Source organism: Lichenostomus cassidix, chromosome 2, assembly GCF_008360975.1.
Source record: "Lichenostomus cassidix isolate B80296 chromosome 2, HeHo_3.0, whole genome shotgun sequence".
In the NCBI taxonomy this organism is placed as follows: domain Eukaryota; kingdom Metazoa; phylum Chordata; class Aves; order Passeriformes; family Meliphagidae; genus Lichenostomus; species Lichenostomus cassidix.
In genome coordinates, this window is record NC_139482.1 from 119,981,227 (window position 1) to 120,008,626 (window position 27,400).

Below are 27,400 nucleotides of genomic sequence, written 5' to 3' on the forward strand. Positions count from 1 at the left end.
GCTGCACAGGGAAGAAAGGTCAGCATCGTGCACTTTGGCACACGGCTGCAGGCGGGCAGAGGCAGTGGGATGAGTCCTGCACACCCACGAGTGGGAAATCACAAGGGCACGCTCTGGTCCTCATCCTCTACAACTGGCAAATGCCCAGCAGTGGGATGCTCCGGCGCCGGGTGGCCGCAGGGTGCCCAGCTACAGGGAGCGGCCGCTGTTATCGCACAGAAGAAAATACTTTCCGTGTGCTGGTACCTGGGAGCTCCTATTTCAGTCAGTGGCGGGTGAGATATCAGTGACCTCTGTACTTGGCTGACAGACCAAGAAACCATCGGGGTTTTCTTCCCCGGTTTCTCACAGCCCAGCAGAGGAACCGCAGGCAGGCGGGCATAGGGCATCCTGCGGGGACCCGGCGGTTCCTGAGCGCTTCCAGCTTCCCTGCGTCTCTAGCCCCGAGCACGAACCTTTAGCGCCGTGCGCGCTCCCCGAACCCGCGCTGCGGCATCGCACCCGAGATGGCGCTCCGGCGGGGCGCGGCGCACCCCGGGACTTGTAGTCCGCACGCCGGGGGCGGGCTGGGGCGGGTTGGAGCCGCCGGGAGCTGCCGGGACGCCCGCCCCGAGCAGCGCGAAGCACCGGCCGTCCCGTCCCCGTTCCCGTCGGGGACCACCCCCGGCGGCGGGGCGGAGCGGGGCGGGGGCGGGGGGTCCCGGGAATGCGGGGCGGGATGGGCCGGCCCGGGGGAGGGGCTCGGCCTCCCGGTCCGCCCTATATAGAGGGGCCGCTCGAGCAAGATGTTCACTGCCAGTAGCGGGGCCGCGGGCGGGACGGGACAGGACGGGGAGGCGGCGGCGGGCAGGCAGCGCCGTGTCCGGGCTCCGTCCTAGGCGTGTGTGACTGAGGCGGGGCGTGCGGCTCCGAGGGCGAGCGGCACGGAGAGGGGGAGCTCGGCGGTGGGACCCCCGTGAGCGGAGCCTCCTTCGGTGCCCGCAGCGGGCGGTCCCGGGCAGCGGCGGCTCCAGGTCGGGCAGCCGGGCGGCGAGGAGGCTCCGCTCCGCCGGCCCCGCGGGTCGCGCCGCGGTCCGGCAGCATGAACATCCTGCTGGAGTTCTTCGTGGTGGCTTTCCGAGTGCTGTGGGCGTTCGTGCTGGCCGCGGCCAAGTGGCTGGTGCGGCCCAAAGAGAAAAGTGTGGCGGGGCAGGTGTGCCTGATCACCGGGGCGGGCAGCGGCCTGGGCCGCCTCTTCGCCCTGGAGTTCGCCCGGCGCCGGGCGCTGCTGGTGCTGTGGGACATCAACACGCAGAGCAACGAGGAGACGGCGGGCATGGTGCGGCACATCTACCGGGAGATGGCCGAGGAGGCGGCCGCCGCCGCCCCCGGAGGTAAGCGGCGGGCTCCCCGCGCTGTCCCCGCCGCCCTCGCCGCTCACCTGCCCTGCCCCGGCCCGGGGCGCACGGAGCCAGGGCTGCGCGCCCGGCGGGTCCGGCCCGGAGCAGCGCTCACCTGCGGCGGGCCCTGAGAGCGGCTCCGGGCTGCAGCCCGCCGGGCGCAGGGCTATCGGACACCCCGACGGTGCCTTTGGCAGCCAGAGCCGGCCCTGTGCCCGCAGCGGTGAGCGCAGACCTGCTTCGGGGAGCCTCGGACTCTAGCAGCGGCTTTAAAACTTGCAGCTTTTCCTAAAACACTTAGCAGCGATAGTAAATAGCCGACTCCTGGTGTACTGCAGTGACACCAAAGTAAATAGAAGTTTTGGCGGTTTGGAATTGTATTTGCTCTTTCTGCTTGACTACTTGTTTGAATGTCAAAATACGAGCAAGAGCTTTATTGCCCCCCACCCCTTCTGTTCTCTTATCTGTTCTTTAGTAGCTGGAGATGGAGAGAAAGATGTGCTGCCCCATTGCAACTTGCAGGTTTACACGTACACCTGTGATGTGGGCAAAAGAGAGAATGTCTACTCGACAGCTGAGAGGGTCCGCAAGGAGGTTGGCGAGGTGTCTGTCCTGGTTAACAATGCTGGTGTGGTCTCCGGGCACCATCTTCTGGAGTGTCCTGATGAGCTCATTGAGAGGACCATGATGGTTAACTGTCACGCACACTTCTGGGTAACTATAAACTCCTTTCTGCTGCCCTTTTTGGTAATTAATTTTGGGAAATGAAGTGCTGTTCCTGAACTCCTATCTCCTCGAGTGTTGCACTTGTTCCTTTTCACTTGCGAGATCACTGCTTCGGGGACTTCTTGTTTTGAACTAACTGTTCTGTTTAACAGGAATTCTGGTATTAAGATTGTTAACAATAGTTTTACATCAACTATATCCTCCTAGAATCCAGAGTTCGAAGTCTTGTGGCCAGTTCTGCAGCTCTGAATATTAAATCCTTTACAAGCAATAATCTCTGAATCTGCTTAAAGGTTGTAACTGTTAATGAATGGTTTCTCAGTCTTCCTCACATATTTTTCTGCCAGCACATTAGCAGCTTTAAGATGCTGTTTTAATGATGGTTACAATAACAAACTTACACTTTTCTGGAAAAAAAATCTTTAAAACCCCTGCTGAAAATGTTGTTTGAATTGCCTTGGAGGCAGATTGTTCCTTTTGAAGGCTGGGAGGAAGGGCAAAAAAGATTTCTCAAGAAATCAAGCCAAGAGCACTTTTTCAGGAATCCTGCGTATTTGTCCTCATATCTTTCTCTGGGAGCTGCCTGTAGAAGTAAGAAAATCTTAACTATGGTTTCTGGGATGGTATTGTCTCCACAACTAGCAGATGCTAATTAAGGAGCACAAGGATGTGATCTTAACTCTTTTTGTCCATCTAAACCTTGTTTTCCCGTGTGGTTTATTTTTAAACCCGTGGTGGTGTGGAGTTACATAAATTGGAGTGTTGAAGGAGGGCATGATGCACACTTGGGTTAGCATTAGCTGTCAGACTGAGACCATTGTTAGTATTAAAACTGTTCTTTGACTCCTCAAATAAGGTTATGAAATACACTTGCATAACAATGAAAGGATTAAGCAATCTGAAATATACTTCAACTTAAACCTTCTTTGAGTGATCTTACCTTTTCATAATAAAATTTTGTAAAATGCCTCATCTTCAAAACTTAGAAGGCCCTCCCAAGCCAAACTTTTTTTACATGGAAATGAAATGCTGTTTCATAACCCTAAAGGAGCCCCTTCAAATCTGCACTGTGGAACACTTAATGGCAGAGCAGTCTCTTTCCAATGTATTGTAAAGCTTGCAGAAAGTGCTTAAACTTCAGTGCACAGGAGATAGTATGTTTAGAAACTCTTTTAAACTCTGAGAGTATGTATTTTAAAGCAATCTGAGAGGTTCTGGGAATGCTCATGTGACTTCTTATAATTAAGAGCTCTGTGTGTTCCCCTTAATAGAAGTTAAATTGTGCTCAAGCCAATAGAGATGTGTAGTAGATTTAATGACTGTTATTGATGTGGCTTAAATGTTGAATTGACAGTTTCCAAGAACTCTAAATTATGACATCACCATGAGTTAAAATATGGGAGGATCCTAAATTCTCCAGCTGTTCTTCCTTCAGGCCTAAGTCATACACTTATTTATAAAAGTTTCAAAGACCTTTTTAAAGCAATCTGTGTGTTCTGAGTCTCTTACAGTAATAGAAAACTAAACTTAGGGTCTAGTATTGCTAGGATTGGGTTTCCATAACAGTTCCATTCATCTTTAAATGTTAGCATGAAGTGACTTTAAAATTAAAAAAAAAATTACTCCAAGAAGGTATAGCTATGTCTGGACTGCGGAACTTGAGATCTTGGCTTAAGTTTTAAAGAAGCAGTCAACACCCTTTATATTTAATTGAGGATCTGTTCATATGTAAACTTCCTGTAGATTTTGTCCTGCTTTGCTTTTCCTTTTATTTTTTGCAGTTGGCAAAGCTCTTTTCCTTATATTCCCCTTCATGATCCCAGAAAAGGTTGGCTTGACCAATAGTGGGTGGACTTCTGTTGAAAATAATACTACTTAATTCATAAGATATCATCTGAATCAGCTGATTTGAAGCCAATTTTTTTGATGCAAGTCAATGCTGACTTAAATAGAACAATGTGTCTAGATGTGTGAAGTCTTATACAGCTAGTCTTTTCCGTGTCAGCTAAACTGGTGGTCCAAAAGCAAAGCTAATACTCTGGAGCATTATGTAGGCTTTTAAGTATTCTTGGAGGGTGTTTAGTCCAAAAAGCTGTAAATGGATTTTGTAAAGACGTGGATCTTGCATGTAATATTGCTTCAGTAGTTAAGTGACTGTACTTTCTGAGTTTTTCGTTTGTTGGGGTTCTTTTTTATGTGGTTCAGGGGAAATTCTTTTTTATCCCTTGGTCATTAATCAAGCCTCTTTGTTTCTATCTAAAAGCTGAAAATAGGGTGCTAGTACTGTCCCTTGAAACATTTGACATCAGATTGCCTGTTCTCGATGCGGAATGCAGGTGATCTAATCTTGCTTTTATGTTAGCAGCTACTATCGGAAGGCTGCCCAACTTCTGCAGTAGGCAGTGACTTGAAAATCTGTCACCGTTTTGCTGTTGTGATTCCAACTGGGCTGTGTACCATATCACACACTGGCAGTCAGGAGAGCCTTAGCAGCATGCCACAGCCTAAACAGATGCTTTCCATTTTGCTGACATGCATGATTTGTGTAATCCTTCCTATGAGTGTTCTATATAAACATGTCACCACTGCATCATGTAGCAATTTCCACAGCATAAAATCCACTGCAGTATTAAAAACCTGTTATTTCATGCTGTGATAACTTGAATGCTTCTGATATTGAAAACATAGGGGGAAAATCCATTCCCAGTTTGAAATAAGCCAGCTCTGCTTTACTATAATTTGCAGATGCATAAAATTGTAGCAGGAGTGTAACACTATCTTTCCTGCCAGTCTGTTGCAAGAATAATAACTTACTTGGCTGTACTTGTCAATTATTAGAATTGAACCTTTACAGACTTAGAAACTTTCTTCCTGTGATATGTCAGGATTCAAATTTAAAAAATGTTTAGTCACAATATAACTTAAAGCTGTCACTGAATCTGATTTTAGCAAATATAGGAATAGGATTTTTTTTCTTGTAGTTTTACAATAAAGCTTAAGTATCAAAATACTGGTTTTTAGATAATGGCATTGTATTGAATAAAGCTACAAACTCTTAAATTTGAGACAATTTGAGAGTCTTGTACCTACTGTAATGCTTTTTCTGGAAGTATAATCTATTGCTGGATGAGTAGATATTGATCTTGGCCATTGCTATAATACCTGGGAAGTCCTAGTTTTGGCTGCTGGGCAAGAGGACAGGGCAGGGAGTTGAGCAGGTTCTGAAATTCTGTGACATGAAGATCCTTCTGTACAACGGATCTTTGATATTCAGCCCTGAGAGATCAGGGATCTGTGTTTCCTTGTCGTGTGGATACTCCAAATATTTCAGCTTAAAGCTTTCCTCCTAGAGTTCTCTTCAACTTACCATAAGGGGGAAGCAAAAGCATTCTGCTCCAGCTCTGTCATATTTAAAAAAAAAAAAAAAGAAATCCATGTAGAGAGAGACTAGGATCCAGAGTTTAAAGACTTATGTATTGCTTTCTTAGCTGGAGTGTTTGTTAATTTATTTACACCTGCTTGATTTTTTGAAGGTATGCTGGCATCTCTGTAGGAATTGAAGTAATTTTTTAGGTGGCCTGACAGTGGTACAGCGGGAGATAAATACTGATTAAAGAGAGAAATATTATTCAAATATTTAGGGCATTCATGAAAACATCTAAAATTTAAATATACATTGGGAAGGTATTTAATACAGAATTACTAAATCAAATACCCATTTATGCAGCTGCTGTACTTACCAGTCTCGTTAGACTGACAGGATTGCCAAAGCATTGGAGAGGCTATAGTTATCTATAATGTATCAGTATTTATGTATTGTTTTCTCTTCAAGCTCCCTGGTGTTAAATAAAGCTCACTTATGGCTATAGTTTGTTTAGTTCAAATGCAGGGGTATTACACTTAGTGTGCAAATGGCATCTCCTAGAAAAGAAAAAGCAGCTTATGTTACTTGAAATTATACCACACTGAGTCTTGTGGCCTGTTGGCATAGCAGTTTAATTTTTGTTATCAAATTTAGCATTCTAGCACCTGAGATCAAATATAGAGACAATATTCCACTGACAGGTCACCCAGTTATATTTAATATTTTGGAAGTATTTTAGATGAGTGGAGTCAGCTTTAATTGCTTTTTTCCCTTTTTTTTTAAATTTCATGATGATGTGCACCAAGATGCGCGAGTTCACTTACAAAGTATAATATACATGTTCTTGACTTTTTTCTTTGAAAAATAAGTGGGATCAAATTCAAGTAAAACATGTGTATGTGATCCAAAAAGTATCATCAAAACTAACTCTTCCCTTGCACAATTATTCCAGCTACATGCCACCAGTAAATTACCCTGGACAGCACATGTGTTTCATATACTGTGGTAGCATGCTGGGTAGTGAGTATGAAGGAAAAAGCAATCATACCCTTAGCTATGGAAATAGTCATATTAGTCATACTTAAAACTTATAAGTGCTTTGGTATGGTTCTGCTGTTCATATGTTTTTGGGTACATTTCTCAAGAAATTAAAGGAAATCTATCAAATGAGAAAATACTATCTTCCAGATGCATGCCGTAGAAAACTGCACTTTCCCATTTTAAAAAGCAGTGTACTTAACACAAGTGTTGGAAAATAAAGGGATGGATAAATATTTCTGGAGTTAAAGTAGGCACAAGACTACTGATTCAGAGCTTTCCTCATGAATTTACTTTATGGTCTATGAGGACTAGCATTGTGTCATGCACAGTTGTCGGTCACCAGCATGCAGTCTTTAATTTTGTAGCCTGTATCTTGCAATTTGTATGTGTCTGTAGCTTAGCTTTGCAATCATGTTTTAGTTATAGTGATCACTTTAAAAACTTCCATGGTTTTTCTATTTTTTTTTTCTTTCTAAGTTTTCTCTTCCTTTTTTGATGGAGGTGCCAACCCAAACCCTTCAGTTGAGGTACCTGTATGTTTGAGCTTTGACCATAGTATCAATCTTATACCAGTTTCAGAATAGTAATGGAAGAGGATAAAAATGAACCTTTAGGCAATGTGCTCATCTGAAGAGCCAACATGCATAATTGAGTGTGTAGAGATGGGGTGGTAGGTAGGTCATAGGCTTATGCAAAATGCCTCTTCATTTGCCTTGTGCAGGAATCGTGAGTTTGAGCATCTATAATTGGGATTCCACAGGGCTGCCCACCAAACTGTAGTTGTTCCACATGTTTCTCAGCTCTAGTCCCTAAGGGCTATTGAGTCTGTTCTGTCCTGGTTCTTCATTGTCTATGGTATTTTGATGATAAGTAGTTAGGTATCAAGGAGTGTGAGCAGAATTGATTCCAGCACTCTCGATTAGTTAGCAATGCTCATGGCTGGGGGAAAATCATATTGAAGATTCTTTGAATGTGTTGCAACACCAGCCTTCCTACATGTACTTGCTGTGTTGGAGCATCTTCCTTGTGTGATGGAGAATGCTGACTTCTTTTGTTCAAATGACAGGTGAATTTGTGCATTTCCCCTCCTTCTCACTGATGATGTAAAGTATTTGATTTTTTTTCATTCCAGTCAGTTAACAACTCTAGAATGACCTTCTGCAATGTTTTCATTAAACTGCTTCAGTTACACCTGAGATTTTGTGACAGCTTCTCTCAGACATACTTTGGAGTTTATTTTGCTGCAACATTTGAAAGGTGCATGGATCTTAGAGTCTCCAAGAACAGAAAATAAAGATTTGCAAATTGTGACCCATGGATTTTTTGTTGCCTGTAGATTGGTGTCCAAGGTGGTAGCATAATGTGTGATCAGCCAGTTTTTTCTGTGCATAAAACTATATTAAGCTTGAAGAATTTAGGTGAAAACAGTAATATGTTTCACAGAAAATCATTGTGAAAGTTCAATTAAGGAAGGGGAAAATTGTCCTGAAGAGAGCATGCCGAGACTTCTTAGCATACTTGAAACATATCAGAAGTATTAAGTGGCTTGCAATTCTACATCTATCTAAAATGAAGCTGGAGATGCAGTATAGCTTGCAGAGGTAAGGCACTTGGGATAATCTCACTCTTTAGTCTGCTATGACTTTTTCTCAGGGTTGGAGACTTGTAAGCAAACTGAGTGAATGTTTTCAGGATTGCTAATCTTCTCTGAAGACATGTCCTGGATGAGTGATCAGTGTGATGGTTATATTCCTCCTCCTTATGGAACGCAGTAGGTCAGCTGAATAAGCAAAAACCTCTGACCTGGCCTTGGTCTGCAATTATGCTGTTACTTGTGAAGGATGTGGGGAGACAGGAAAACCTTGAATGTGGTGATGGTCTTTGCCAGTGTGGTACCTAACCTTGCTAGAAGTGGAGAGAGCAGCTCTTCAATGTTTCAGTGAAATACTCATCTGAAAGACCATGCATTTGCCTTTCTTGTCCTGTGGAGGTTAGGACGGCAATGGAGTTTAAAGTTCCAGATTCTTCCATCTACAAGTAACATCCACTTTTATTTTATGACAAGCAGCTAAGTTAATGTTATTATGTTACTAACTTTCTGTAATAACCAAGTGACTGTAGCAGAATCGTAGAAGACAGCCGTGTTCGTTTGCTCAATGGTGGAGAAAAGCAATCCTAATTATGGTACAGCTACGTGGAGAAAAGCAATCCTAATTATGGTGCAGCTAAGTGTCCTGCTAACCCAGTGTTTGCAGCACTGCCTAAGACTTGTCCTAACTGATCTGTGTGGGTAAGCAATCCTTTTTCATGGCTCTCAGTGTCATCAATTACTCTGACTAGACAGGCTGAGGAGAGATGAATGTTATGTTTTCTAGCACCATCCCTGCTATTTTAGCACTGCACTTCTTAAATCTTTTCTACTTTTATCCTTATCAGCTGTGAGCTGTTATTCTCCCCCAATGCTTCTCATGCTTTGATTTCACTTCCGGGGTTTTTTTGCAGGGAGGAAAGGGTTTTTCTTATGTATCTCTAGTACTAAATCTTTCCACAGTTCTCTGTATGTAAAAGCCAGTGCATCACTCACTTGATAAGCCTTGCTCCCTTTGACCTTTGAGGTTTCTGGCTATTGACACTGGTAGTAAAACTGAGTTACTGATACCTGTCTGTCTTTTGTGAAAAATGGCAGATGTCTTTTTGCAAAGGCAAACTGAAGCTGATTTACATGTGATGCTGTATGTTTTTTACCTGTGGTCTTAGACTTCTTAGTCAGTTAAAAATTACAAAGTCCTTCAAAATGTGGTTACAATATAGGTGAGTAGGCATAGACTTTGAGATTCGTAGAATCTTGGGGGTTTGAGGGTTTAGTTTGAAAGAAGGTATGTCACAAATGGGGGAGAGATTTACATCTGTGATTACACTTCTAGATGAACACTCTGTTCTTGTAAATAATTATATTAGTAAAATGATATATATGTCAGTCAAATTAACACTTGATATGAGTGAGTTATCACAACTGGGGTAGGAGGGCATGGTAGGCCAAGGAATGCTGGAACAGCTGCAGAACTGAGGTGGCTGACTTGGTGTGAGCCTTTTGAAATTCAAGTTTGTTTGGCTGTTGAATTCTGCACCTAAATGTGCCCTGGTGCTGGTTGCTTCTGCCATCTGTTTGAACTTGTGTGACAGCTTTTCAAGTACTTCTTTCAGTGTTTTGAAAAAGCTCATGAATCATGTTTTTCAAAGTAACTTGTCCAAAATTTCTGTTGATTTAGGATAAAACTATGAGGCAGTCTGTCATGTGGGACCATCCCTTGAATCTGCGTCTTACCTTGCACTAGCTTTTTATATTCAGTTGATGTTTGGGTGAGATAGTTTATCTCACTACTTATCTGCAGGGCAGGGAGGAAAGTTGCTAACTTACTTGTCCAAGTTGATTCGTTTTTCTATTTGGAGACTAGAATCACCTCATCAGCATTTTAGACTTGGAGTAGCCAGTGTGTGGAGGAAGAGGTGAGGAGGAATAGGGTAAAATTACCTAGCTGAACAGGGCTTCTGCGACTATCCTAGTGAAACCTCATTCTTGGTCTTGTTTGTTTGTTTTTTCAGTAGGATTTACATCCTCTAAATAGCTAAGTACTCTTAAATTATTCCAAGCTGTAGCAAATCTTCCAGTGGCACAACAGTCTGAATGTAACAATTTGACTTCTAAAGAGATGGCAATGTTTTAATTACAACTGTTAAAAACCCTTAGATAAAGGCAAGCTAGTTTTCTGTACACATCAGATAATATTGTGTTTACAGCTCTAGTTTATTTACCTTGAACCAATACTATCATTGTTGTTCTGTTGTGTATCATCAAGAGCAGTGATCTCTCTGCCTGCTGCACTGTTTGACTTCTCTGGAAGTCAGTTGTACTAACACAGAATGTGGAAAAAACCAGGCTGGAGCCATGTTTCAGCTTGTGGGAAATAAGCATAGTTTCCACAAACAGGCAAAGGAAGTATTTTGCTCTCTTTGAAAACTCACCCCCTAAGAAAGTGAGTAGTTTGCTCATGTTTAAAATGCCTGTGCAAGCAGAATCTTTGAAAATTGTATTAGTTGCTGGTTTAGTCACTGTATTAGCTGGAGTCTTGTGATCATTTTATACTTTGTTGGCTTATGAAGCACAAGTTTACCTGTTAAGATTGTTTGTTATTTGCATACCCTTTTGAGGAAAGGTGGGGAGAAGTATGAAACAGAAACACCTGGGGTTTTTAAAACCTAAAAGCTTTGTGCATTTTAAAAGTGTTACTTCTCTTTCAGTGAGTTACTTCACAGGAAGTCATAGCCTTTTAGGGTCTTACTGTTTCCTAAAGAAGTACTGAAGCTAAATCTCCACTCAGCTGTATCACCATCCCTGGTTTTCTGTTTCCACTAAATAAAACTGCTATGTGGAAAGGGAAACTTCCCTTATCTTGTTCCTCTTGTGAGATACTCAGTTGTAACATAATCACTTTCCTTATTATGGAGCAAGTGATTCAAAACAATGACTTGGGGATTGAGTTGGGCAGGATGAGTAAAGTGACTCAGCTTTCGTCTGCCTGCAAGTACTCTAGCAATTGCATTGTTATGGAGGTACTGGCCTTAAGGTATCTATAAAATACGAGACAGTTCTTTTCTGCTTAGCCACTTCTTAAAAAGCCTGCTACATAAATCATAAAACATGAATGATGACTTCATATTTTCTGTAAGTAGTTCTGACAGTACTGTCCTCTAGTAATGTTTTGGAAACCTGTAGACTAAATTACCAAGTTTTACTAAATATTCCAGAAGATGACTAAGCTTATGGCAAGCTGGACGAAAATGTGTCTTTAAAAGTCAGATTGCATTCTTGTTCACTGAACAGAATATTCTGAGCTCTTATCTAATAGTTTTTTCTAAAATTAATTTGTTATGTGGACTTTTCACAGACTCAGAGGCATGTTTTCATTTTTGTCAAGATTATCAAATAGCTGGCAATAAATAACTGCTCTCCAAATGGTTGGACATTTGCTACAAACTTGTGCTAATGAAGGTGAGGGACTAATGTGTTTGTTACACTAATGTCAACATAGCTCTGAAACACTACAAATCCTTTGACACAGCCATTTGTCAGTATATAAACAAAGTAGAATTTCTAGTCACTTAACTTCAGCAAGGCTTAAACCACCTTTTGTGGAAAGGAGTAGGCAAGTGTTAACTTCCTGTGTCACTTGAGCAGAAAACTCTAAAGTAATTTAAAATTTGACATTTGAATAAACCTATTTTTAAGCCATCTTTACTGATGGATCTGCCTGTGGAAGAATACAAAGTTTGTGGTGCTACCTACTTGGACTGTAACTTAAATGCCTGAATTTGCAGGACTGTATCAGTGCTGTCACAGACATGTTGGAGCTCTGTGTTAGTCTTGACTATCTAGAAAGCTCAAATACTAACTTGGTAGATTTGAACAGAATGATTCACTTTCTGGAAGCTGCATCTTACTTTTCAGTGGCTGCCAACTGTGTAATACTTCATTTAAATGAATAATAATTGTGGTTTGATAGCTGTGATAGTCTGGGAGTAGAATGAGATTAATATTTGTGGAGAATAAATATCAGCTTGTCTAATAAAATGCCTTTGGGCAGGAGAGAAGAGGTCAGCTTTTGAAAGTGAGTACTTTGAAACCGTCAGTTCTCATGCTTAGATATGCCCTAAATTTGTGCTGTCTGGAGAAGTCTGCAGGTTTGTTTGTTCCCCTTTGGTCTAGACATGCTTGTTTTTCAGGGTAAGGCAGACTAAACACATAGCTGGGCCTCTAACAGCCCTCTTACCATGCCTTCTTACCTCTACTATTCTGTCTCATCTTTTAGATTAGTTTGGCATTTCAGGTTCACAACAAACATCATTGGCAATTTATGTTTTGCACTTTTACACTGCTTAGGCAGAGATACTCTTTCTCCCTGCTTGTTGCTATCTGTCAAGAGTCCAAAATATGAGTGCTCTGACCAAGCTTTAAAACCATTAAAATTCAAAGTGGGGAAAATTGTTTGTGAGGTCTCAGAATGTCTTTAAGAAGCTGGTAAGGTAGTGTACTTATGTGAGGGCTTGTAATAGCCAAGGGAAAATAATTAGTTTTTGAAAACAAAATGGTACATGTGTGTTCTGAACTCAGCTGAAAATGTTAATTCCACAAGAATTTCATCTAGGTGCTCTGCCCTGCTTCATTGGGCCTTCCCTCCAGCTGAAAGGACTTGAGACCAAAGGAGAAAGAGAAATGGAAGTAGAACAGACACTGTTTCAGACAGAGCAGTGTGGCTAGCACAGGTTTTTCCCATGAGAAGTTTTCTTGTGTTTTGTAAATAAAGATAAAGTTTGGATGTTTTTGGAACAGTGTCCCAGAACTTGAGCAGTGCAGGCCTGGCCAATCAGGCCTGGGGGAAGGCTTCTGACTGACCAATCTGGGTGACTTTTGAAAACTCTATATATGTGATGAAATCAAAACAATAAAGGTCATTCCTTCTTGCCACTGAGAACTGATGCATTCATTACTCTGCTAGCTGCTCAACAATGACAGAGCAGGATAATTTATTGCAGGCAAGAGCTCCTGTCAGAGAGATACAGGAGAGATGTGGCAGAGAAATCAGTGTCCTTTCCAGTTAGTTAAGATTCTGTGTTGATAAACTTGCAGTTAACATAGAGACAAAGAGTGCAAGGTCTCTGCTGGCTTATGAACTTCTTCCTCTGTGAGAGGCAGAGGGAATGGAGTGTCGAGAAAGGAATTGGTGTACTCAGGTGGAGAATCACAGAATGGCTCAGGTGGGAAGTGGCCTCTGAAGGTCATCAGGTCCACCTTTCCTGCTCAGGTTGGGCCACCTAGAGCCAGTTGCCTAGGCTTGTGTCCAAACAGTTTAATACCTCCAAGGATGAAGATTTTCACCACCTCTCTGGGCAGCCTGTGAGAATGTGCTTTGTTTTCCATAGCCATATGAAATCAAAGCCTTGCAAACTCTGGAGGGAAGTCCAAATACATAATCAGTGATTTAAGCACTTAGGTATACTGCTGCATATACAGGAAACATTTATACAGCAATCAAGCTGTATCTGCAAGTACAGGTAAAAGGGGACAAATTGGTGTGCATTTATGGTATTGTATATATACAATCATGTTCTTTAAAGGCAGCTAGATGGTTCTATAGAAATGTCTGGTGGCATATTTAGAAAGGTTGGACACTTCACAGGACAGGCCTGACATCTGAAGATGGAAATAATTTTAAAAAGCATGTGAATATAAAATCTCTTAGGAAGAAAAAATATAAAATTTCTCAGGGGCACAATGATGGAGATTACATACCAGTAACATAAAGGCTCTGAATTCTGTTTACTGATACAGTGATAGCAAGAGTAGTTCAGCTTGAATACCTGCATTTCTTTGTGCCCAGAAAGTATATAAAACACTGCCTCTTTTAAACAGAAGTGATGTGTTCTTAAGGGAAAATCAGGGCTACCTTTGCCTGTGTTTTATGTGCCTAAACCCCTGCCCTAGGTAAGTGCACACAAAATCTAGAGTGATAGCAGTGGTGGGGGTGCAGAAAAGCTTTCCTGAAGAGAGCTTGAAGTTTAATTAGCAGCAGAGCACTATAAAGCTGACAGTGATACCTTGTCCACCTTGATGCTCAAGAGGAAAGTTTCTGAAGCCAGAATTGTATTACTTAGGTAGTGAGTACTTAACCTACACTTCTGATGAGAGGGAAAACAAAGCTGTTTTCTACCCCAGTTTGGGGAAAGATCACAGGAAATTAAGCCCTTAAAAAGAAAGGCAGGGGGAGACAATGTAGTGATGTGATAAGGCAACAGTAATAAAAGTTTCTGTTGCAATGTCCTTCCGTAAGCATTTTTCATATCCCTCTCTCTGTAGACACAGCCTTTTTCAACTAAGCCTTGTTAACAAACTATACAAAAGGCAATTTAGTCAGGCAATGTTCAGTTGCCCTAGGCATAGCATAATTAGTTCTAGTAGTTAAGAGTGGAAATCAATGATTAATGTTTAGGAGATAACTAGTAGTATTAGTTTCCTGTGAGCTTTTTTTTGTTTAATAGCATTACTTATCTTATCTTTACTGTCTACCCATTGTAAACAGCTTTCTGCCACTAAGTTCTGATTAAGGAAACTACTTAATTCAGTTTCAGCTTTTGTCTGGTTAACTCCATGTAAAGGAGGAAGCACTATGATAACTGAACTCTTCATAGCAAAAAGTGGTGACTATTGGCTTTGAAAACTGGAGAGGTTCTGGAACTGAACCCTAAACAATGCAAATGCTAAACAATGTAGTAATGTAAGTATGGGCTGTAGCATACTTCTTTAGTAAATGGGGTGACAGATGCTTATTGCTACTAACAAACCCACTTACAAACTTCCATAAATAAGATTTAACCTCATTTTGTACAACTTTGGTGCTTCTCAGCTGATTTAATGTCTGTGGAGAAGCAAGGGATTTTATGTATGTAGATTGGTCATGAGGGTAGAGAAAATTACATCTATAAATTAATAATAAATTATAAACCAAGTGCTTCAAGTAATAGCTTACGTTTTTACTAATCTAAGATTTCATGTACTTCAATGCAGTATTCCATGCGGAGTTGGAGAGAAGTACACTTATTTCTTGGTAAATCAATTACAGTTTTAAATGAACTGATGTTTCTTTCATTTGTGACTTACATCTTTAGGGTATTTATTTTATTACCTTCATTTCTTAAACTGAGTAGATTTATGTGTAGTTTCACTCCGTCTGCTTATGTAGGCTATCCAAGGTATTGGGGAGTGTATGTGTGGCTTTGCTTCTGTGTTACTCATCATTACAGACTTCTGTTTAAGTCTGTCTTGTTCTTTCATGAGCCTCTGGTTGCAAGGCAATTGTAGCATTATTACTGTGCATGTATATTAAGCATTAACTGCTGGCGCAGTTCAATATTAAAGGAATCCCCGTGGCCCCAAAACAGTGGGTTTTAAGTAAAGGACAAATAAACCTTTAGTGAGAACTTGAAGGTTGTGTTGCCTGCCAGGAGATAAATAACAAAAGGACTTATTTTGAGATTAAATATTGGAAGATCTAGCTTTTTTGTTCTGAATGCAGGGCCTGTGCAAGGCACACTTGAGGACAATCCTTGAATAGTTTCCTTTCTTGCTTTTAGTGGAGCCACCTATAGAAGCTCAGCTTAAGGATGTCATGTTTATCTCCAAATCCTTTTTGCTTCAAAAGGATCTGGGTAGTCCTATAAAAAATTCAGAGAAATGTGACTTTATTTTTTAATTCATTACTTTAGGAAGATTGTAATTCTGACCTATTTTTCATTATTGTTTCTTGAGAATAGAAACCAAAGATCAAAAATTGTTCTAATTTCCACAGCTATTCAAATATTTACTTAGACAGTGGCTAATTATCCAGAAGGGGCCCAGCAGTTCCTGAAAACAGTCAGTAGAGACATCTGAGGTCCTTTAAAGTACAGCTTTGGTCTCTTGTGTTAGCAAGGTCAACAGTAGTTGTAGACTTCTGTCTGCCTGCTGTATTCAGCCTGTTACTGTCAGAGCCACGTCCTTTGTATTGGGTGGTCTCTCTAGTCTTCAGCTCAGTACTTGATATTTTCATGTAGTCTTAGTGCAGTTACTAATCTTATTTTACACTAAAACTTCAGAGGTGCTTGTAAAGGGGAATTTAGGAAGGATGTGGAGGCTAAATGGGAAAAGTAATTGAGATGATAGTGCAAATGACAATTATTCTCAGTTCTCTTTGGAACCAAATAAAAGAGCTAGAAGGAAAATAAATGGTTAAATGCAGGCTTGCAACTTCATGCTTTGGTGTGTGAGAAGGCATTTTGGATGTTATATTGCCTAACTTGGATAAATCCTCCTAAGAGAGTTAAGAGTTCTAGGGTCTGTTTTCAAGGCCTCTTCTAAAACCGTTTGACGATGACTTTCCCTGTAATCCTTAAGTGAGGTTTTAACCTGTGTTTATAAACTGTATGTAAAGTGGCTGTCTTCTGAAATAAGCTGGGCTGTATGGCTGTAGCTGAAAATAACTTCTGTATGTTTACTGATAAGCTTGCCACGGTGGTTTTCTGCCTTTCAGGCACCTTCCTTTCTAACATACAGTTGTTCATTAGTGCAATACCACATAGTTTGGACAAACCTACTATGGGTAGGACAGCATGTCTGCAGAAGAGTTAGAGGTGCTCTTTTGTCAGACCTTTGTGCATTTCTTCTCGGTTGCTGGAATGGAACAAGAAACTGGGGTGTGTGGAAATCTCTGTATTTGGTTCTGTGGTGGAGTGAGTGGCCACATGCTGTCCTGAACAGGAGTAAGAGAACTTGCAGTGTGTTGTGCTGTAGGCTGTGAAGAAGAATGGGGAAAAAAAAAAGTCTGAATGTCCATGCTAAGGGAGGGAGAGGGTATGTATTTTAGATTAGAAACTTCGGTTGTCCCTGTTAGTTTAACTAACAGATTAGTTAACGTGTGTGGCAGCAGGCTGTTATGGTCTCTGGTACTTTAATTCCCAGAGATATCTGGATGTGAGTCCTTGACTAACCACACCAATTTTACTTCTTGGAGCTGCCTGAATAGTTTTTAACGTGAAGATGAAACAGTACATTTACCCAAATGTTGCACTCATTTGTGCTGTCGGGCAGCTGCCCTGGCAGTCAGGAATAGCTGTGGCCTGGGAGGAACTATTTTCTGTTATACCAGCACACCACTCTTGTGTATAACTGTGATGTAGAAATTCTCTTCTTTTGATAAGCCTAAAAAAAATAACCATGCTCCTTACCTGAAGGAGCTGTATGGAAAATGAGCTTGGCATATACTTTGGCATAAAGGCATTTCTACCTTACAGTAATACAGATTGTTTATACCATCAAAATAGCTTAAAAAGGCTGTTGACAGAAGATAGAAAGTGTGAAGAAATTTATTATATTAAAAAAGAGAAACTTAAAGGGCCTTATGTTTTGGTACCTGTTTATTTCTTTCTTTGCTGCAAAGGCAACTCTCTAAACATGAGGTAGCACATACTTTTCTACTTTGGTGTACTTTCTGCATTCAGTATTCATTGTCTTGAACTGCATACAGCTAACATTGTTTTCTGTGGATGCTTGCTTTCTTCTTTAAGAATAATTAATCCGAAATTTAATTAAAAAAATCACTTTCCCAAACACAGTATTTCTTCATATTCTCATTTGCTGTATTTAGACTAATTTGTCTTGACATTGCAGCTGTGCTGCTCTTTGTGTTGCACAATCTTTTGAGTTTTGTTTCATTAAGAATGGAACTAAAGAATTTGGGGAAGGGGAGGGAAGAAGTGCTAGACTGTTAGAAGTTAATTTGCCGTAAACCAAAATGTTGAGAACAGATTACGAAAGCTATGAAGTGACATGTAAATGCTTGTTCAGTTTCACACTTGTGAGAAGTCATTTAAGCTGTGTGCACATGAAATAGAAGTTTGGTTACAGCTACTGGGAATAGTTTGGCCTTACTGGTATATTCAAAAACGTAGAGGAAAATGCTCAGAAGATTAGGAATTGATCTCTAGGTTCCAAAAAAATGTAAAGGCTAAACTAGATAGAACATATGAAGCTGCTCGTAAGAAAGTAGAGCTGGTTTTTCTATCTATCCTACCTAGTTTGTCTATCAAAGTATATACTTCAGGTTATAAAATTGATGTTTTCACTATGCTTTTGGGGTTTGCTTTTTTTTTTTTTTCCTAAATTAAAAAAAGGGCTAATTATGGGTGAAGATGCGTAACTTGCATTTCTTGATGTTGAACACTGCATAACTTCCTGACTGTTCTCCCTGCTGCATCACAACACAATTCCTTTCATCCTCTATATTCTACTTACTGGTTTCTCTTCAGTGTTGAAAACTGTGGTATGTTTGTCATGAATAAATGATCCTGCTCTAAGTGCTTTTATGTTTTGGTTAAATGTCTTCCTCTGCAGCTGTGAGAGGTAAAACTGAAGCTTCAAGGGTCAAACCAAAAGGCAGATAGTTTGATTAAACCACTTGACTTGATTTGAATAATTTTGGAGACCTGGTTCATGACCTCTAATGCCATGGACAAAACACATCTTTTGCTTGGTGTCTTGTAATACCTTTTTTTTTTTTTTTTTGATGGAGGATTAGCATGTCCATGCATCACCTTAGAAGACTAATGTGGGCTGTGTACCTGTTCAGACAAACTCCAGATGGGAAGGCCACCCAGGAGGCATCTTGCCCTAAACCAGTCAAACTCTTAACTAGTTTGTCAGCAGCACAACAAGCCCACAGAAGACTTTAGGTCTGGTAGGCAGATGTAGCTGAAGCTGAAAGAAACTAGAAACAAGAAACTAGGTTGATCTGGTTTATGTATTAGTTAGAAAAACTGGGAACCAGAGTATGGAGGAAGCTGCTTTGATCAGGGAGGTGTGCAGTGCCAGAAGCTCAGTAAGAACGCTGATTTATTTGGGGATTGCTCATACCACGAAAGAAAAACTTCACTTTGGGATTGTTTTTCCCAGCGAGGGGAGGCTGGGAGGAGCAGTGGGCAAGCCTTCACTCTGAGCCTGGAAATGTGTCCCCCCCGTAGGGTGTGTCTGCCTCTGACAGCGTTTGTTTTCAAGTGCTGACTCCCAGCTGCTGCAGATGGCTGGAGGATGGCAGCAATCGAGATGACTTTCTGACATCCGTTTAGTGGAGATGTTGATAGTTGACTGCTAAGTTTTCTACATATGATAGCTGTGCTATCTTTATAGACTGCCTCAGCTCCAGGTTTTAAATGGATTTGTGGGATAATGTGCCATGACAGAGTATAGGGGCTTGCTCTGAACTGGCTGTCTCAGAACACTGAGGTCTCATGCAAAGATTTCCATGAATTGCTAATTGTCTTTAAAGCAGAGGAGCTGTGGGTTTTTTCCAATGTAGCCATAAGTGGCTTTTAAGAGATGACTTACATGAAGTGACTGTAGTACTGCTGCTGGGAGTTGTTCAAGTCTGCACTTGAGATGCTGAAGACGTCACCCAAAAGTGTCCTTAACGAGCTGTATTTGTCATGTGCTCATTTCATCTGGTTGAAAATTAGTTACTTTAGCCATAAGCTCTGAAAATGCACTTTGTAATCTTTATGCTTTGAAACAGTACAGCATAGTTGAGTGGGCTTTCTGAAATTTACTAGTTTGGTTATGTTGCATATTTATGTATGTATATATATATATTTATATGACTGAAAATTCTGTTCTTCACCCCAGCTAAACACAGACACTTATGGACACTTAGTTATAACTCATATACATGAAAAAAAAGGCAGAAAAAGCAGTGCCATAGTAAAGATAACAGCTTGGTGCACTTGCCTGTTCATCTCTTGGAAGAAAATACTGATTCATGCCCTGAAAGTGGTAGGGGGGAAAAAAAATCTATTACCACTTCTTTCCCCTCTTTCACTCCCCCAAGACAAACTCCATGGCCCCTTTTCTGTAGTTGCTGTGGTTTGCAGCCAGAGCTTCAGTCTGCATTATCAAGCTTTCTGGCAATGCGAGGTGGCAATCAGTCATTCCAGTGTGATGTGGACAGATAGCTGAGACGTAAGTGGAAACTGCTGATGGAGCTGACAAATGTTCGGGAGTGGAGTAAACTGTTTAGCAGGACTGAGCTGGGAGCACGGATGTCTTGCAGGGAAAGCACAGAGGATCGGGGTTGGTGTTGCCGTGTGCAAGGCAGGCTGCAAATAAAGAACACTCTGTAAAACTTCAGTGCCATCCAAGCGAAGCCTCTTTTTCGGATGGTGCTGCCCGATGATGACTGGGCTTTGTTGCCATGCAACATGGGAAGAGAGGCTGAAACTTTGTGTGCCTGGCACAGATTAGTTTAACAGCAAACTGAATTCTTGTCCAAGGCTCTGTGTAAGAGGTTTAGAGATCCCTGCCATGAGGAAAGAAACAAACGCAAGGCAGCTTGCTCTCAGATTATTTTTTATAATTAGCTTCGTTGTGTAGTTATGACAGAATCTAGGAGTTGTATGAATCAACAGTAGAAAAGGCAAGGAGTCAGGAGGTCTGTTAATCTTCTATCATCTGCCAGCTGTCCAGTGAAAACACTCTTTTGTGTGGTGTTAGGAGGTCTGGATTAGTCATTTAACACCTGCAGGCAAAAATGTTGTACAAGAACATGTGAAAATCATTAGAGCAAAACTGTCCTGACGTCTGTGATTGGAAAATGCAGACAGCATAAGAATGGAATTAGATGGATTCAGCAGTAGTTTGCACATCTTTTTAAGAATGCAGCTGACACGACTCAGACCAACAATTAAGCAAGTAGGAAATACTTAAGGGGCATTTACATGCTCTGAGTTTGGATACAAATTACATGGGAAGAGTAGGTTTTTGGGAGGGTAAAGCATTCATGATACGGAGTGAGTTGGAATAGATTAGTAGCTCTGTCACTAAGAGATTAACATACTAACTAGGCATGTTTGTGATTAAAAAGCATTGTCTGAAGTTCTTGGGCAATTTAAAAGTGATCTCATATGGTACACTGACAACCTAAAAGCTGAAGTACACCATAACTACACATACTATTTTACTCCTTCATTGTTTTGGGGTTTTTTTGGTAGCAAATAAGGTGCTCTGGTTAGTACTTATTTAAAATGGGGAAGTGTTGAGTCATGTTCAGAAGAGAGATAGGACAAAGGTAGGGCTAATCTTCCAGCAAGTATCTTCAATGTGTTGCTTAAAATTTTTTAAAGGTGTTAACTCTGACTTGGGTTTTTAAATGGAAGCAAACTTTGTTATCAAAAAATAAAAATTGGAGGTTAAAATTAAAGTTTCATCCTGAGATGTGCTTTGGGATTTTATTTTTAAACTCCTAAGGAATTAGTAACAGAAATGTCTATATTGTCTTTTTAGCTATAGCAATGCTATGGATACTAATAAAGATAGAAAGCAATTTAAACTAAGGTGTTTGCTCTATTATAGGTAAAAAGGTAACATCAGCAAAAACTCTGCCTCTAGTATTTCTTTTAATATAAAATGCCTAAGGTGATAAGTTATTTGGATAAAACTAGCCATATCTAACTTAAACACTGTCAGTAATTAGAACTGATAATTGGTGCTGCTCTCAACAGAGATGTGCTGGATGGTGTAATTAAACACTTTTTATTTCTTTTTATGTCTTTAAAAAATGTGACTTCCATTTTAAGGTCAAATTATCTCCTCCTGATAACTAGTTCTCTTGTGGAAAAATAAACATGTCTGAGCTCAATTGATCCTTTAACCTTAGGATTTTTGGAGATATAATCCTTGCTGTCTGAATTCACAAAGAAGCTGTAGATTTTCCGTTAGCGTTTTTGACAAACTCAAGTTCAAAACCTGTACAATAATTGTATTTCTATATTCTTGATAATAAACTGAGAAATTCTGAGAACTCATTGCCATTGTTCATGAAGTAGGTTTTTTGTTTATGTTGTTTATGTGTGTTTTGGTTTTTTGTTTTATTTTGTAGACCACTAAAGCATTCCTTCCCAAGATGCTGGAAATGAACCATGGACACATTGTGACAGTTGCGAGTTCCTTGGGGTTATTCAGTACTGCTGGAGTGGAGGTTTGTTAGACTATAATTAACAAAAAAATGTGGCACTTTTTGCCAAAGATAAGGGGCTTTTTTTTTTGTATTATCAGCTAGAGAAAATAAGATCAAATCTTCAAAGATATTTGGAGGTTATGGTGCTGAGTATTATATTAACACATGGCTCCCTGTGAGTGGGAGCTACAGGACTTGGAAAGGCATTGAATTCATCTGCTTGGATGGTGGACTTGGCATTTGGAGCAAAAGTCTAGGATGGCTGGGGATTTCCCAGATCATCTAGAATGCTGGAAGATCTTTGAGTTATCTGATACATTTAGGAACATGAAAGGTGCCATTCAACCTACTCCTGTCGAGATCTTCAGTGCTAAGCTTGAAGCCAAGGGCAGGGGCTTTCAAAAGTAATGTTTCTTGTTTCTGTGAGGAAAAGACTGCAAACCTTCTAGAAGATATGGCTCACCTCCTTCACTAGCAACTGCTTGTGAGACTTGTCTGGTGCATAAAAATAGGTTAGAATTAGAGCTTGTCTTGGTTTTTGAGTCATTAATACAAATGCAAGTGTGAACAAAAAGCATTCAGTTTGTGAAAATATGTCTTAAATAATAATGGTCGTATTACCCCATCAGCATATGCTTCTTTGCATATAGGTAATGCTCAGTCCATGACCTTAAACTGCAGTGTTTCATAACACAAATGAATGAAGATGGTGTAACTTAGGGCTTTTTAGAATGTTTACTGTCTTGAGAAAGCTACGATTTTCCTAGACTGGGCGTGGCCACCATCAGAGATGGATTTGACAGAAAACACAGGGAGTTCAACAATAAAAATAATTGCATAGAGAGCAGTAGCATTTTACTTGTGTATCATAGAAACACTCAAATCTTGATTGTCTGCTGTTGAAACGAACCTTAAAAATAATATTTAAAACACTTTTGTACCTATGCTCTGCCAGCTCTTCAAGCTGTTTGCAGTCTGACCCAAGGTAGTATTAGGTATCTCAGTCCTTTGTTGCACCATTTATTATTAAGCAAACTGGTAATTGGAATAACTTGTTGTGTGAACCTGCCTGATTCAAAGACTTGAATCCAAGGTAATATCCTCCTACATTCAGCTTTCCTGCTTTCATGATTTGTACTAATTAACTCAAAAGTAAAGTGATAAATGAGTTGATGTGATGCTCTATTCAAAAGTGGGTGTCTTTTGTTGTTGCTTTGAAAATCTATGCAGAATCACCTTAGGCATTCTGGCTTTGAACATCATTCATATCTATCCTTTTTAAGTTGCCTTTTTTTTTCTTCGTTCATTGCCAACACAGGATTATTGTGCCAGCAAATTTGGAGCTGTAGGTTTCCATGAGTCTTTGAGCCATGAATTGAAGGCTGCTGAAAAGGATGGAATCAAAACTACTTTAGTCTGCCCTTATCTTGTAGATACAGGAATGTTTAGAGGGTGCAGAATCAGGTGAGTAGAATTCTGCTTCTTCTCTGTGCTTGTAGTGTCATAAAAGTATTTAAAGGTAACTCAACTGTTACTGTGAAAATATAAAAATAAAGGTTATATCTGCTTTAGTATAGGTTAGTGTTAGACTCAAAAAGAGACTTTCTGAATTCACTCTCTTCAGACATTTTGTACACAGGCAGTGCAAGTTCTGAGCTATAGTCTTCGTAACTTAACAGTGAATGGGGAAAAAGTTCCAAAGAAATTGAGTTAATGAACTGTTCACTGGGGTCTGTGGTCCTTTATGTATCATATTAATCTATCTTAATCATATGTTCCAGAAAAGAAATTGAGCCTTTCCTTCCACCCTTGAAACCTGAATACTGTGTGAAGCAGGCTATGAGAGCCATCCTTACAGACCAGCCAATGATCTGCACACCTCGCCTCATGTATATGGTCACCTTCATGAAAAGGTAAGAACTGAAGTGCCACAAAGTACGTGAGCACATCCAATTTCTGGATACAAACACCCTCCCACCCACACAGGCTGTAGGTGTCATATTGTTCCAATTCATAAGTCTCTCTTTCGGTTTGCATGCTTGTAGGTTTCTTGCTTGGGAAGCTCCATTTAACTGAGATCCTGTGTATCTATGCATCCTTGTTCTAACCTTCTTGTATCTTCCATCCCACTTAGATTCCTATTTTCTTTTTAACATACTTTTAATTCCAGTGTTTGAGTTCCTCTTTAGGAATGAGGCAGCTACCAGCAGAGGAACCTCTAGCTGCTTGTCTCTAGAACCAGTGTGTGAGAAGGCCCTGCCTGCAGATTCTTCACAACTTGCATAAATATGGTAGATAAACTGAAAATTGGCACTTTCAGAACCAATTTTCAGATTCTAAGTTTGGTGGAAGGGCTATTTAAAGGAATTATTTCTTTCATTCTAACACATTGCAGTTTTTGGATGAAAACTGTTCTAATCTGTAGCCAGGCTGACATTTCAGTGATGCAGGATAATGCAGGAGCTGCTTCAATTCCAGTGATGCGACATCACTTGAATTCTAATTTTTGGAGAACAGCTTCACAGCTTTTGTTTTAAATCTGTAGTGTGTAGAGGGAACCGATAAAATACAGCATTGTATTATTTTCTCTCTGCAAGGGATGGTTGCAACTAAGCACCTTGGTGATTTTTATTCCACTTATAAGGTGTTTGTTCTCCTCTGGCTCAAGTGTCTCTTGGTGGACTGGCTCACCCGAAAATAGAGGTATCTTCACTACTCACCTCTTTCATGGAAGAGTAAATGTATGTGTCTATCCTGACGCCAAATGAAGGCCACTGTCAGTATCTTTAAGAAGTAACTCCTTCACCCAGAAGCTCAGAGGGTGCTTCAGTGCTTCCTGCACAAGCAGAGCCTTATGCCGCAACAGCCACATCAAAGGCCCTTCGGGGTTTCTTGGTTCAACACTTCAGCTTCCAACAGGGAGATCAAAGCTTCTTCATAATCCATGCCCCAGGCAGCAGCCTTTACATCAAAGGCCCTCCAGTCACTGCGCAAGCAGTAGTGCTGGCACTGAGGACACCTGTATCAGTGACATCTACTTGGTGCTTCAGTGGTCATTACTCCTAACGGCTGGAATTGCACCGCTTGCCACTGAGCAAGTGTCTGCTGCTATTTCCAGGGGCTGAGGAATCCCATCTTAGTCCTAGACTAGAGCCCCTGAGTACTACATTTGAAATAAAAACAATATTTTGTTCATGTGAGAACGAGAGGAGGATCTGTAGCCAGGTATCCATCATATAATCACCTCTTGGAATTTTATCTGGACTGGGGGGGGAAGGAAATTGCTCTCTTTACTTTGGACCTTTCTTCCTGAGGATGGATGATTGAGTTTAGAATATAAATCAAGGTTGTTAGACATCTGGTGATCAAAGAATGGCATTAACTAACACTAATCCCACATTAAAGAATATCTTTTATGTCTGATGACCTCTGCTGATGTGGCTTTTAGCAGATGCTTTGCTTTTACCAGGCCTTCTGTGATGCCCTTGCTGCCCTCCCCCACCTCACTTTAAAACAAGCTATCACACTGCTTGTGAAGAAACAGAAAATCTGGTGTAAGATGGAAGCATGTGAATAAGCAGCTTCTTCTTCCTTTCTCCTTGCCTGTGTGGTTGGGACTCTAGAATTTCAGTGCTCTCTGAAAGTATCCCTGTGAAATAAAAATCCCCAAAGTCTTTTAAGAAGACTCTCCAGTAGGTATTATGTAGTTTTTAAGGAGACCAAGTACATAGTGCATGTAAGTACATGTATTTACAAGTGCATGTAAGCAGAGTTTCTGTTTTATGCTGTTTTCTAACAAATCTATAATCTTTTTCCCAGTATTCTGCCATTTGAAGCAGTTGTATGCATGTACCGATTTTTGGGAGCAGACAAGTGTATGTATCCTTTCATCGCTCAACGGAAACAGGCTACAAACAACAATGAAGCAAAAAATGGAATTTAACAGTTTTGGATGGACTAACATTTATAAGCGAATGCAATAACGTTACATGACTGAATTGCAAAGTGCACTTGCATCTATCAGATGCAAATGTCAACATCTTACTGTGGCATTCTCTTGGGTCCTAAACCTGTGTATTGAACTCTAAAAATCAATGGATTTTTATATGCTGTAAATAAAACTGACTAGAGTATTTGGGAAATGTGATAGGTAACTCGAATGACTTTACAATGTAGCTGCCACCATTGTCCTTTAGAATCTCACTGTATGTACAGTAAACTAGTCATACTACTTGCTGTAGGGATGCACTGTGTGATATCTCTTCCTTAGTCTGCTAAGGCTTCTAAGAGCTGTCTCCAACTAGAAGACGCAATGTTTCAGAAGTGATTTGACTTCCCTTATGTTATTTAGGAAGGGAGAGAAATCTTGCAGTTTAAGCTACTGCTTATGATCTTATAGCAAATTCAAGGGCAGTTTCTGAATGCATCTCTTCACTCATTCACCCAAGTTCTCTAAAGGACACATGGCCAAATTGTGGTGTAATTCTCTTTTGTTGCAACTGTGTGTGTTCTATTTAAACAAAGATTAAAAGAAATTTGTAAATCTCTGCCAATTCAAAGGCAAATGACTGTCTTACATACTCTCAGAGCAAACTTGTACTGGGCATCTGTTTTTTTAGGAATGCCATCAGTGATGTAATCTGACTTTTTTTCAAGTTGACTTAATTTGACATATGCTCTGTTCCATTTCCCTCTATATGTCAGAGTCCAATTTACTATTATGGACTACATGTTTCTTCTTCCTCATTCGTACTTCTGACAGAGTTCTCCCACCCTCCAAGGAAGCTGTTGTGCTAAATTCTCTAACTGGACTCGTGCCTAAAAGACAAAGCAACTCAGCTGAGATGCAAACTGTTTATGTAAGTGCTGGTCGTATGCCAATTATTAGCAAAGGAAAAATAGAATAATGCCTGATGCAACTCTACATTCAGAATATGAAAGGGTGTAAAGATTTTTTTGAGTTGTACTCACATTGTAGAACAGCAAATGACATTTTTACAGTATTTTTTGTAAAGCGAACAATTTTGTGCCTTGAATTTGGTAATCTGTATTAGTGAAGCATTGTAAAAGTGAAATTCTACCTCTGTATCTTAATGTATACCATCCACTTGTAAACTACTATCAGAAAAATTGTGATTACTTTTTTAGAATGTCTTGTTAAATAGTGACCAATGCCTGTGGTTATTAAAGTGAGCCACCTTTTCCTTAAAATGGTGATTGGAATGTTTCATTTAAAGACAACTAACACAAACTACTTGTGCCTGTTCCACAGCTCTTTGGTATCAACACAGATCAAATAT

General features: G+C 40.5%; 1 protein-coding gene and 1 long non-coding RNA gene across 3 annotated transcripts in view; one reads left to right on the plus strand and one right to left on the minus strand.

Annotated features, from left to right (window-relative positions):
• Positions 1–792: 792 nt before the first annotated feature.
• On the plus strand, positions 793–27,311 carry RDH10 (retinol dehydrogenase 10). 2 transcript variants are annotated; one of them, XM_085053039.1, is made up of 6 exons: positions 793–1,373; positions 1,858–2,093; positions 22,023–22,121; positions 23,419–23,564; positions 23,882–24,013; positions 25,920–27,311. In XM_085053039.1, the coding sequence occupies exons 1-6, from the start codon at positions 1,082–1,084 to the stop codon at positions 26,041–26,043; spliced, it is 1,029 nt and encodes a 342-aa protein (XP_084909165.1). In that variant the 5' UTR covers positions 793–1,081; the 3' UTR covers positions 26,044–27,311. The 2 variants fall into 2 exon arrangements, with proteins under 2 accessions (XP_084909165.1, XP_084909164.1); XM_085053038.1 differs by having other exon boundaries at positions 796–1,373; positions 1,855–2,093.
• The window catches only part of LOC146442129 (uncharacterized), a 38,442-nt gene continuing 30,857 nt past the window's right edge, over positions 19,816–27,400 (minus strand). The window contains exon 4 of the long non-coding RNA XR_014850157.1: positions 19,816–20,663. This is a non-coding gene — a long non-coding RNA (uncharacterized LOC146442129). The remainder of the gene's footprint in view (positions 20,664–27,400) is intronic.